Source organism: Vipera berus, assembly GCF_964194415.1.
Source record: "Vipera berus genome assembly, chromosome: 1".
Classification (NCBI taxonomy): domain Eukaryota; kingdom Metazoa; phylum Chordata; class Lepidosauria; order Squamata; family Viperidae; genus Vipera; species Vipera berus.
This window is the reverse complement of record NC_138202.1, coordinates 102,139,365-102,152,110: the sequence shown is the minus strand read 5'-3', so window position 1 is coordinate 102,152,110 and position 12,746 is coordinate 102,139,365. Positions and strand designations below refer to the sequence as shown.

At 36.5% G+C, this 12,746-nt stretch overlaps 1 protein-coding gene across 1 annotated transcript in view; it reads left to right on the top strand.

Annotated features, from left to right (window-relative positions):
* TUB (TUB bipartite transcription factor) overlaps positions 1-3,752 on the top strand; it is a gene marked incomplete at both ends in the record, with an annotated part of 67,691 nt that extends 63,939 nt beyond the window's left edge. The window contains 2 exons of the mRNA XM_081313809.1: positions 1,158-1,329; positions 3,619-3,752. Of these exons, the coding sequence (XP_081169935.1) occupies positions 1,158-1,329; positions 3,619-3,752 (306 nt within the window). The remainder of the gene's footprint in view (positions 1-1,157; positions 1,330-3,618) is intronic.
* Positions 3,753-12,746: the final 8,994 nt, after the last annotated feature.

Genomic DNA, 12,746 nt, shown 5'->3' with positions numbered 1-12,746 from the left:
TTTGCTCTGCTAACAATTTCTCCATAGCAACCCTGAGAGGTAGATTGGGTTTTTAATGCCCAGTTGTCATGTTAAAATGAGACTGGCGGGTCTTTGGGGTTTTAGTTTCCATTTGTTCCTGAACTGGCTGTTCTGAAGTCAGGGGTTTGCTAACTTTGTCATAAAGACCCTCATTCAACCCAGAGGGAAAACTAGAGAAAGCCATTTACTACTACTCAGACTGCTGCTAACCACAATTGTTATCACTGTTATGACTAAAAGATTTGTCAAGCTAGGGAAAAGAGATAGGAGATGAAAATAATACTTATCATAAACTAGAAAAAAATACCAGGTGAGGTGGGACCTCTGGAAATCCATTCCCTTATATTGTATAAGCAGTTAAAGGGATCAGTAGCTTCCCAAATTAGTGTATCTGAGATCTATGAAAGATATTAATCATTTCTCTATTGCAGATACTGCATATGCTAATTTGTAGTTATTAGCACAGTTATTAGATCTGTGATTGGCCACAGATCATTTGATTGGTTTGTATTCATTGGATTTATGCATGTTGACTTTTAACGTGCCCTTGTCAACAGCAGGAGTTGGTTTGCTAAAATAGTGTTCAGAGCCCTGTGCTTGGTATCAAGGTTCACACAAGCTCTTCTGCAGACAGTACTAAAAGATTGCTAAAAGTTGTATTCAAAGCCCTGTGCTGAGTGTCAAGGTTTACGCAAGCTCTTCTGCAGACGGTACTAGGGTTACATGTTCACACAATCAGTGTCCTTCTGGCAGAAATGCTGAGAATGGAGAGAAAAACCTAAATGACAGCACAATATGTGCAGCTTTTTTAAAAAAAAATTGCGTGTTTTAAAAGTGAACCAGGAAAACCATCTGAAATACAAATTTATTCTTCTATTTATTAATTTTCTTTTTCATTGGCTCCTGTTATAAGCTAGAATGCAGTAGAGTCAGTGTTAGTGTTTGTTAGTTGATCTCAGTATGCTTCCCAATGACAAATGGAGTTAGGTTCTGACAACCTAAGCAATTGATTTGGGAGGGCCAGAGATTTTATTTTAGGGTGGTTTTGAACACTGGAATGGAAAATTGGTATATATACAAAGAGCGGAAGATAGATTTTTGCTGGGAACCCAAGCTTCTCTCCTTGGTTCTGATAGGAACATGAAACACTCCTCTCAAGATGGCAAAATAAAAACACAGAGAGTGTCATTGAGCTGCACAACAAAACTCCAGTCTGGAACGATGATACTCAGTCTTACGTTTTAAATTTCCATGGTCGTGTAACACAGGCCTCTGTGAAAAACTTCCAAATTATTCACGACAATGATCGTAAGTATAGCTTCTTTAATTAAATTTGTTGGAAACAGATTGCTTTTCTGAAATCTAATTAAGTCCTTTGTACAATGATATCAAAGAGGTGTTAGGTTTCCTCAACCCAAAATTCATGTTGTATTCCTCTTACTATAGTTTCCTGTTCTCAGATGTTGATAGCATATCTATGAAGAGGACAATTTGGATGGTTGTCATTCATTTGTTTTGATGTTTTGATGAAGTTTTTAGCAAGGGTGGAATCTAAGGCAATCTTTTCTAATGAGTTATTTTCAATTATTTTCAGATTAAAATTCTCATCTCTGTTCTTCTGACTTGAAGTATAGTCCATCTATGCTCAAGGACCTGGGGTTAGGGTTATGAATAGCTAAGGCACTAATAGCTAGTTCTCAGAGTAGCATATAAACAGCTTCTAATTTAGCTTCTAATTTAATTTACCCGTTCCATAACACCTGCCACATAATGCCCCAGACTTAACAACTTGTCAATAACAAAAGACAAAAAAGTCTGGATAAAGGACGTGGCAGTATTTCTCTATTTATATATCAAACTTTTTAACTGCCCATCATCCTCATAAAGAGGCTTTGGGCGGTGTACAATTTAATCACCTGGAGATAGCAGAATAGAAGAGGACGAATTGGAGAAGATAACAAAATACAAAGACCTGCAGATAGGAATAGAACAACTGTGGCAAAAGAAAGCAAAGGTAGCACCAATAGTAATAGGCACCTTGGGTGCAATCCCAAAACAATTGGAACATCACTTGAACACTATCAGCAGTGACAAAAATCACTGTCAGTCAATTGCAAAAGGCAGCTTTATTCAAAACAGCTTACGTCCTGTCACGATACCATTAAGGCCATAAAACATCCACATCTGTCTATCCCAGATCACATTGGGAAGGATTTGATAGGTGGATAAAAATGCCAAATCCAGTCTGGACATTTGGCTGACTGTGCGACAAACCATAATATAATAATTATTTCTGAGAGAGGTGGAATCTTTATAATGGAGGCATAGTTTCTGGTGGGGTGCATATTTTTAAAATTTCTCCTCTTTAATTCAATCTATAAAGTTTTGACCCTATCATTTAATGCAGGGGCAGATGGTGTGCCTTCACCATTCTTCTGGTGTGCCAGAAGAAACATCATCAGTCTGATGAAAGCCCCCCCCCCCCCCGAAATGCCTGCTTAGAAAGTCGTTCTTCTGTTCACTGGTTCATTCACCACATCCTAACTTTGCTCTAACCGCTTGTTGGCAGACTTCAATTTTGTCCTTTCAGCAGTGTGTTCGCAAAGCATGTTGGGAGGCAGCTATTTGGGGGATCTGCCAGCTTAACAATATGGAAGCTGAAGGAGGAAAGGAAGGGAGGAAAAAGGGTCGCTTGCTGAGTCTTTTTCAGGCACTGCAGCTGTCTTCTGATTTTGTTCTATTCATCCCACCAACGTTTTTGGATCCTTTTCTGTTTCCTGGCTTATAAAGAATGCCATTTATAAGAATATCTGTGCCATGTGCGGAAGTGCCAGATACCACACAGCTGGGAAACATTTCTTTTTTTCCCTTTTTATCAGAACATTTCTTTTTATCTATTTTAAAACATTCAAGGAACAAAATAAATGAATTACATAAACCCCACCCCCCAAAAAGTAAATAAGCAGAATTTACAAATTGTCATAATATTTAAAATTCAACATTTATTGATGAAATAATTCATGATTTTATTGATGAAATAATTTAAAGTAGACTGATAATATCTTGAGAAACAATTGACAATCACTACTAAAATTTAGATTTACAAAGGTGTCACCACTATTCTAAAATAAATGCACTTGATCTTGTAGAAACGAAAATATTTTTTAAAAAAAAATCAGTAAAAGCAATATTAACCCTAAATTCTCTACTCTAGTATCTGGTGATTAAAATATAAACATTAAAATAGCTTCTGGTTACTATCTTTACATCAAATATTTTCCCCTTAAACATAGTCTAAACATCTGAATTAGCTTAGTTGCGTGATTTGTAATATAAAGGCAAGTCCTACTTGTTTAATTTTAGTCAAACTTCAATTCTGAATGTACACTTTTAATTTTGCTGTGGCTTCATATTCTCCAGCTGCCCTGCATTTCATTACTTTCTGAAGAACGCTGTGTCCTAGTTCAGATTTCAGCTAATCTAGGAGATACACATTACTTCTTTTTTCTAATTTTACAGTTTGGTTTAGTACTATTCACATAGTCTAAAACGTGTTAAAAGCCATAGTGATGTATCTATGTTTCTTTATTCTTTCAGCCGACTACATAGTGATGCAGTTTGGTCGTGTGGCAGAAGATATTTTTACAATGGATTATAATTATCCTATGTGTGCAGTACAAGCCTTTGCTATTGCACTGTCCAGTTTTGACAGCAAGCTGGCTTGTGAGTGAACAAGTTATGCCTAAACTTCACTACAGCCAAAACCATGTGCCACTGGAAGAAGAAAAGATACATTCCACATTTTCTGTAGTGTCATCAGTGGTCACACATCCTTATGAGGCAGGTAAAATTTGTTTTCTGAAGGACCAACCTTTTTTGATGAAGAGAAAATATTTTAAAAATTCAAGACTTTCAGGAATGTTTTCCCCGCCTATTCTCTATTTTTCTGGAAGTGGCATCGGAGCTCTATAAACAGAAGTCCTACCTAAATGTCCTCAGTTCTGTTATAAAGATGCACATCATTGTGGCTTAAGTGAAAACACCATTGGGATCAATGATGTCTTTTTTTAAACCCATAAAAGCTATCGCGACACAGATCTAGTTTTGGATTTAAAGACATATTCGGAGGCTGTCAGGATACCTCAAGATTTCATTCACACCTTTGAGAATTTTGTGTCACCCATCTTAAACATAAGACTGTGAGAAAGATGCAAACTTTTTTCAAGAAAGAAGCAAGGTAGCATTTACTCTCAAAGCCAGGACTGAAATTGATTTGTGATACTGTTTATGTGGGAAGGAATCTGATAGATTTTTAATCCTGATGGGGAATGGAATGGGGGGAGGGGAGGGAATCGGAAGCACAAGTTAATATTGCACAACTCACTTGTACTCCAAGGTGTTATTTTATAGATTGTGTTTTAAGTCTCACTTTCCGATGTCAGTTCACGCTTATTTTTAAGAAGGGAAGTTTGATCATGCAAAGTCACCAAATGGATGAGAGAAATGATGCTGAATCATTATACTAACTAAAAGAAAGAGAAAATGTGCTTCAAACCTGTATGATGTCTCAGGTCCCATGTGTGGCGTGTTCTGTCGAAGAAAATTTTCTGTCTTTTACCCTGGAGAACTGCTGCCCTTTGGGTAGACACGAGTGGTCTAGAAAGGTGAAGGGTTGACATTGAATAAAGCACCTGTATCTGCTGTAAATGAATTGAATGACTTCTAAGTCTTTGAATAAACCTGTCTTGATAGAGCTGCCTCTTTTAAGAAACTGTTCAGAAGATAACTGGAACTAATAGTGAGTGGTATTTGCTCTTTTTCTGCCCCAATATAGTCCTTGACTTACATTGATTCGTTTAGTGACCGTTCGAGGATACAGAGACTTACTACCAAGTCTTTGCACTTAAGACATTTGCAGTATCCCCACAGTCACGTGATAAAAATGTGAGCGCTTGGCAACTATATTTATGACAGTTGTGTTGTCCCAGGGTCATGTGATTGCCATTCTCGATCTTCCCAGTTGGCTTCTGACAAGCGAAATCAATGGGGGAGGCTGGATTTGCTTAGCAACCACATGATTCACTTAACAATTGCAGTGATTTGCTTAACAACTACAGGATGGAAAGATCATGAAATTGGGCACCAGCTTACTTAGCAGTGGAAATTCTGGTCTCAATTGTCGTTGTAAATCGAGGACTACCTGTACTGAAAGTTATATGCAGAGAAAGCCTCCAAAATCAGAAATTAATTGCAATGCCTTTTTGATTTCAAACAGATGGGTTGAATTAGAGCTTTTATTTTGTTGGTGCATTGTCCCAAAGCAAAGGGACGCTCCACCAGGGCGCCCCTTTTCAAAATAATATTGGTAGCAAAAGAGAGTATTACATAGAAAGCAATTTCTGCAGCCCCCAATTATACGGACTTCCCTACTGCAGAGGCTCCATTAAATTTTGGAGCAGATTTGGAGGGCCTAATAGAAACACCTGGAGAGAGAGAATCTCATCTCTTCTGCCAGAAGAAAACCTCTGCTGGATCAAACTATTCCTACTACCGGTAATAGAGGGAGATGCTTCTATCTGTAGAAGACTTTTTCTGGATATAACTACCGGTATGTATGCATGTTTGTGCCTTTTTATTACTAACAAATCATTATATTTCAGAATGCAAGCTCTGGCTTATCTCACTTTCTTGTTTTAGGAAACATAAGCGTACTAAAAATTTGAAATCAGAATCAGCTTTGAAGGGGATCTGACCATTTAGCATTAGTTTTGTGACTGTTTCCCACAATGTGACATTGCATGTGACTGGTATACATGGAATATATACTAAGACTCGGCAGTACCAGATTTGAAGCGGGGTGGGGAGACATACTTTTTGGCTACATTTTCACTGGATTCTACAAGGGCTGTTGGGTTAATTTTAGCAGGTTTGCCTTTCTGGCCGATGCACAGGACAAAGTGCCGATGCCTCCAGTGCTGATTACAATTTTGCTGATGCTTATATCAGCATAGAAATGCAGGTGGTTGGTCTGTGAATCTTCTTTTGTTTTAGATAATTAATGGTCCTCTTGTAGTTTGTGAACACCTCTATGCAAAAATGCAATCTGTTTGGTACACTTTGAAACTGCCATTCTCTCAAATTAAAGAACATTGACGACAAAGACGAAGTGATCACTCTGTCAGCGGAAGAAAAACCTTTAAAAAAAAGCTAATTCACCCAGCAGTACCACAATTTTTGTACAATAACACACTTTGTGATGAAAAGACTTGTAAGTCAGAGAGTTAAGTAATTACAGAATGTGGAATACATGAAGATCCATTTCAAGATTTTGCAGCGATCTTTCATTAATAAGTGCACTCAAAATTAGATTTATTTAAACTAAGGCTGCCATTTGGACAACTTATTTGAGGATAAGCCCCCTTGCAGTTAATATCACTTGTTTCTGAGTACTGGTTAGAATTACTCCTTAGGAAGTATATTTAAAGCTGTGGCCTCAAATGTTATGACTTGGTCATAAAAAATTAGTCTTGCCAGTATGAGTGTATTAGTGTATTTAAACTCCTTGAAATCAAACAGACTTTCTTCAGCTAAGATTTAGTCATAATATCTTAATGGGTCAACTCTAAGCCTGATGAAGCCTTATCTAATTTATTGTATGATATGAAAATAAAATTCACTTGTTTGGCTTACATTTGTTCAAGACTGAAAAGGGTTCACAAAGAGGAATGCTTGTCCCTATCTGGACTATTTTAATTTTATGCTGTTTCAATTTTCTCTTAGTGAATACTTGCAAGTTGAGTTAAGGAACTGTTAACAGATAAGATTTCAAAGTATTGCTGGGTTGTTGTTGTTTTGCTTTGATTTTGACGCTTTTGGAAAGAAGGGAGCCTCAATGATCCTTCCTACCAAATTTGGGTAATGGATAAATTCTTCCTTGAGCCAGTCTATCTGCAGTGATCTAAACGGCGGCTGGGGAGCTGCAATTTTGTGATTGTGAGCTACGTATTTTGTTTTCAATTGTTTTTCTGACCCTGGGGAAGCATCGTGACATCATTTGGGAGCAGGTTGGATGATTTTCAGAGAGTTGTAAAGTTGTTTTGGGGCAGGGTTGGAAAGTTTAGCATATCTTTTGTCCTTTGTTTTTGCAAAAAAGAAAACGCCTAAATATAGGTGGTTTTTCATTGAGGTGAGTTAAACAACAGTAGAAATAATTTTCTCATTAGTACAGATACATATATTTGTGTGGGTGTTTGTGTGTAGAGCAGCCTACTGGCTGTTGTTACTGATTTGACTGAAAACTGTAAAAAGCAAGCTCAGCAACCTTTACTTTCTGATTTGTACTTTAAATAATTTGGGTTAATCTTACATTTTCCTCCCCAAATCATAAGAAAACTCACATTGTGAATGGGACACTGTTTTCTATACTTTTCAGATTATCTGTGTACTTCACCATGTCAGTCATTAGACAGTTTTAAAGCAATGCAGATGTTTGGGGGGTGGGCAAGAGAAGCAAAGGGGGCATAGTAGCATAAGGATCAAAAGGGAGAGGCGGGCAAAGGATGAAATGAGCCTCTTAATTGAGGATGCAAACTGCCAATTTCTTTTACATGGATGGAGCTTGTGTTATGACTTTGTGAAAGTTGTTTGGTCATTCTGATAAAACATTCAGATTCTATGGGCACCTATTTCTGGTAACTAGGAATAGAAGCATGTGTGGTATAAAAAGTGGATTTAATGTTCCTACCACCCACCTCACTACCTCCTGTCAGTCATGCAACTGCGTTGATTGGTCCTTAATTCAGTACAGCAAATATTTCTTTAAGCAACATACGGACTTGCGTGTAGCAGATTTTACCTTCATAAATTGCATTGCAAAACATTGATTAATGTGATTTTAAAATATTGACTAAATATTAATGGTATGCAGTTCATCAGATGGCTAGTGGTTTGGTAGAATATCATAGATGGATGGGCCCACTTGCGAACTTTGAAACTGGATCTTAACCAATAATCTTAATAAAGGAGAATATTGAATATATTTGATATTCTCCATTATTGAATCTTAACCATTTTGCAAAATGAGATATTGGATTCGAAGGACTCTGAATCCAAGTCAGCCAAGTTTGCTTATATTCCTATAAAATATTTCTAGAATTTCAGAGAAGATATTTTTTTCTTAATTTGAAGTACGTTAGCTGGATGATCGCTCTTTACAAGAGCTTTCTACCTAAACCTAATCCTAAGCCTAACCCTTCTGAAGAGTAACCAAACAAAATAGCTAATATTGGCCATGTTCCAATTGACCCATGCAGGCTATTCATTACATTTTTCTGAGTTCCATATTTCAATAAAATAATCCAGGTCTGTTTGTTAAATTAGGTGTTGACTACTTTTTCAATATTTTGCTACATTTTCATCCTCATCAAAAGTCTTCGAGAAACTCCCCAAGTCAAGGTCAGCAGCCAAGTAGTAGCACTCACCCAGTTTGACTTGAGTTTGTGGACGTCTAGTGAAAAATACTGTAGGGCATCAATGATACTTTGAAAAATGTCTTTAATGTGAACAGGGGAAAGAGTGTAAAAGAATTAAGAAAACACAAACTTTTTTGAATGCTCGGAACATATGTACATGGATGTGTAAATAGTTCCACGTGCTTTTGTAATTTTGGTATATCTTTGGCACTAATTTTAGGAATTCAAGGAGTTGTCATAATGTTTCAGAGTTTGTCTATTTTGTCACTGAAAAATGAGAAATGATATGGATGTTTATTCCATAATATTAAAAGCACTTTTGTTAAGGAATTATGTTTAGTCATGGCCAAAAACAGAGTGCAGTGAATAAAGCGTACAAAGTAATTTCAGCTCTTCTCCACACTGTTCAAACTCTGCCAAAGTCTAAAAGTCAGATTCCATATATTATGTAGAACTGGAATAAAGCACATCAAGAAGGTTAGCCAGAAATTCTCTATACTTTTTCAAGTCAAGACAATTTGTTATCTTTGCTTAGCTCTCTTTGTAATATTTCGGCTGCAGAAATACCAAGATGGTTGTGTAAATGTCAGGATATGAAAGATTAAGAAGGCGTAGCACTGCTGCACCATCAGAATGAAAATTAAAAGCAAATAAATTAAAGCCAGCTTGTAAAACACATGAGAAATTATATTTCATTTCCTCTTTCTTATGGTGTTCTAAGAATTACTGTTTAATGGAATTTATTCTGCAACTTGTTCATACCTTTTTCTTGAATCTTGAGACTGCCATTCTAACCACAGAGAAAAACCTAAAGAATAGTGACCCTTATTTCCGACAAAATAGTCACACAACTGCATTGATACTCTAGTTCCGCTCTGTTGGGTAGACCTGTCCCAGAGAACAAGCAGGTCTTGTTCTAGTTACTGCTTCCAAAGGAAAAAAAAATCAAAATTCACATTGGTGCTTACCAAAAGAAATATTCCCAATACAGATCTCTGCTTGTTTACTAAGAGGTGAACCTCTCTAATGCAATGTGGTTTAGATCTCAGAAGAAGCTGAGATTTGGTTCAAACATCACTTAAGTTCAAAGTGAACAAATAATATCATGATTTGGTGCTGTTAATTGAATCTAGTGCAGCAGGAACTGACATGCCAGGGGAAGGTGCTGGTCAACCAACATACCCTTGAAGTGAGCTAAATCAACACAGCTGCTCACGGTAGGCCTATTTGGAAGCTAAGGATATCTGACATATGTATATGTATTCTTTTCCCTTTTTTTCATTTTTTCTCCATTCTGTTGCTTTCCAGATTTTGGGATAGAGACTCTATTATTCTTAGATAGCTTGACTAAGGGCATTTTGAGGGTTGCAGTTCAACATATTTGGGTGAAGTCCATCTTGGCTGTTATACATTCACTCAGAACAATATTCCTAGTAACATTTCCCTTCTTATGGAATTTTATAACAATGTTAATGCAGTTCTTCACTGGAGGGAATTTGCCCTTCTACTATTTACTTAGTTCCAATCCTTCTGAATAAATCCCTGAATTTTAATTGAGCCAAAATGAAACTTATGTCAGTCTTAATGTCATGTTAGGAATAAATTGGGTTGATGTAAAATAACCTGATCTCTGGCCATTCTGAGTAGAGCTGATTTGGTTTTGAATCTAACGTTGCATAGAGGACCATAGTTTTTTTTTATCACTGAATTATAGTGTATTTCAAAAGTAATATGAGCATTGTTTGGCATTGTTGCTGCTTTTCTGTTTAGACTTTTATTGATTTGCCAAAAAAAGGAAAAATAAACACTGTTTGTTTTGAAACCCATTACTATTGCATCAACAACAATCTGTTATTGTTGAGAAAACTGGCAAGAACATTTCCAGTTTTCTGAGACGTTATGAAATGTGGGGGTTCCTGGGAAAAGTTATAGCTAGACTCCCGTCCTCTCTCAGTACTCACATTACCCCTTCAAAATTCAGTGAGATTCGGAGCATCAAGATTTTGTTGTGCCTCATTATCAGATGCCATCTGTAGAGAACATCAACATACACACATCTATACAACACTCAAGAAGTTGCACCATTAATGGTTCGCTGTTGCTCTTTGGCTTGAAAAATGGCAAGCAATGAAAAAGGTAAGATTATAAATCCCAATTATGATTGAGGCAAAAGCTGCCAGGCCAAAATGCTGATATTCAGTTACTCTGAAGGGTCCATCCCATCACAAACTTAAATGGTTGGTGAAATATAGAAAATATATTGCTAGTAGGCTGCAGACAAATGTGTAGCATCGAGGTAAAATATTTAGATTTAACTGCCTCCTCAAAAATATGTATGTGCACATATATTTTAAATGTCAGTTGGCTTCTCAGTTGTACAAAGCAGAACCAGAAGTGCAAGTGAACAAAATTTGCTAGCAATGCTTTCTCTCATGGCTAACACCTTCTAATTCATCACTGTGCCTTTCTTAAAACAAACCAATGATCATTCTAATAGACTTTGACCACGTTTCTGTCTCAAGTTGTTTTAAATGGTGTTTGAGTTAAGGAGGGAGGGATATGGGGCATCTAAGAACAATTATGAATAAGAACAAATATTTAAGCAGTTGTATTTTTGCATAAAGCTTAGAATGTGTTATGTCAATTTGCACAAGACTGTCTTGTCCTGTTTAAGCAGTCAGGCATTCTTTCGTTTGTTTCAAACTCTATAGAATTTTAGATAAATCTGAGAAAATGTGGTTTTATGATGCCGATTTTTTTAAAAAAAATACTTTGGTATTTCTGAAGCAAATGTATTTATTTATGTGTATAACTAATTTGGTATTTTCACATAATTTACATTGTGTATGTTGTAGAGATTACAGTATATGTCAATACAGAAAAATCTGCAGAAAAAATTAAAACTTGAATTTGTTTCAAACAATGGTGGTATTTTTTCAAAACAGCCATATTTATCACTTTCTATTTCTCTCTCTCTTTTAGAATGTAAATTAAAATTACTTACTTTTCTAACAAAAACTGCCTCAGCTGTAGTCTTGGCACTTCCTGTTTGCATGGAGGATTTTAACAAATGCCAACTTCTTTCAGTTGAATTTTTGCTGATTGGTCCAGCTGAATTATATAAAATATTTATCTGAAACCTTGCCTGTCATTTGTTTAAAGCATGAAATGGGAAAACGTTCACGCTGCCACCAATAGAAAAATAGAAACTGATTCTGTATTTTTAACATTGACATTTGTACCCAGAGACACAAAAAATGTGCTGGATTTTTTTCTTACTGTTTATCCCCATAAATAAAAATACCATGTTTAGAAGAATAATACAGCATTTCTATTACAAGTATTCCTAGATTTACAACAGTTTGTTGAGTGACAGTTCAAAGTTACAATGGCACTGAAAAACGTGACATATGACCGTTTTTTACACTCAATGACCATTGCAGCGTCCCCATGGTCATGTGATCAAAATTCAGACAATTGGCAAGTGACTCATATTTATGACCGTTGCCATGTCCTGGGGTCATGTGGTCATGTGGTCACCTTTTGCAATCTTCTGACAAGCAAAGGCAATGGGTAAGCCAGATTCATTTAACAACCCTGTTACCAACTTAACAACTGCAGTGTTCCGCTTAACAACTGTGGCAAGATCAGTTGTAAAATGAGGGGAAACTCACTTAACAAACATCTCACTTAGCAACAGAAATTTTGGGCTTGATGACTACCTGTACTATTTTTATTATTGTGTCAAGGGGGTCAGCACAAGCCATGAAATTATGCCGAATGGGAGGACTTCACAAAACAAGGCCTTTCTTAAAGTTTTCAGTAATTAATGCCTTTGTAACTCAAGTAGAAACTGATAAGGCACAAAACTGTTCATAGCCCTTCCCAATCTGATGCTGTTTATTTGTTGGGATTATAGCTCCCACAATATCTAGCCAATAGCTATGCTAGTTGGGAATTGAAAATATCATTCCAACACATTGGGAGACACCAGGTTGTGAGGAAGGGTGAAGTCATTGTAAAAACATTTTTCAGTGATCATAAAGAAGTTCTACCTACAAAAGCTAAATATATTCTTCCAATAAGTAAATGACAAAAATCTAAGGCAATTTCCTTAAGCTTCCCAACAATGCCATGACATATAATTCCTGGAACCTATCCAAACATTACACCTGGAATTAGCTACAACCAATGTCCATTGGCTCAGTCTTTCCCGTTCTGACTTGAAAACAAAGAGATATATTTAGGCTGAAC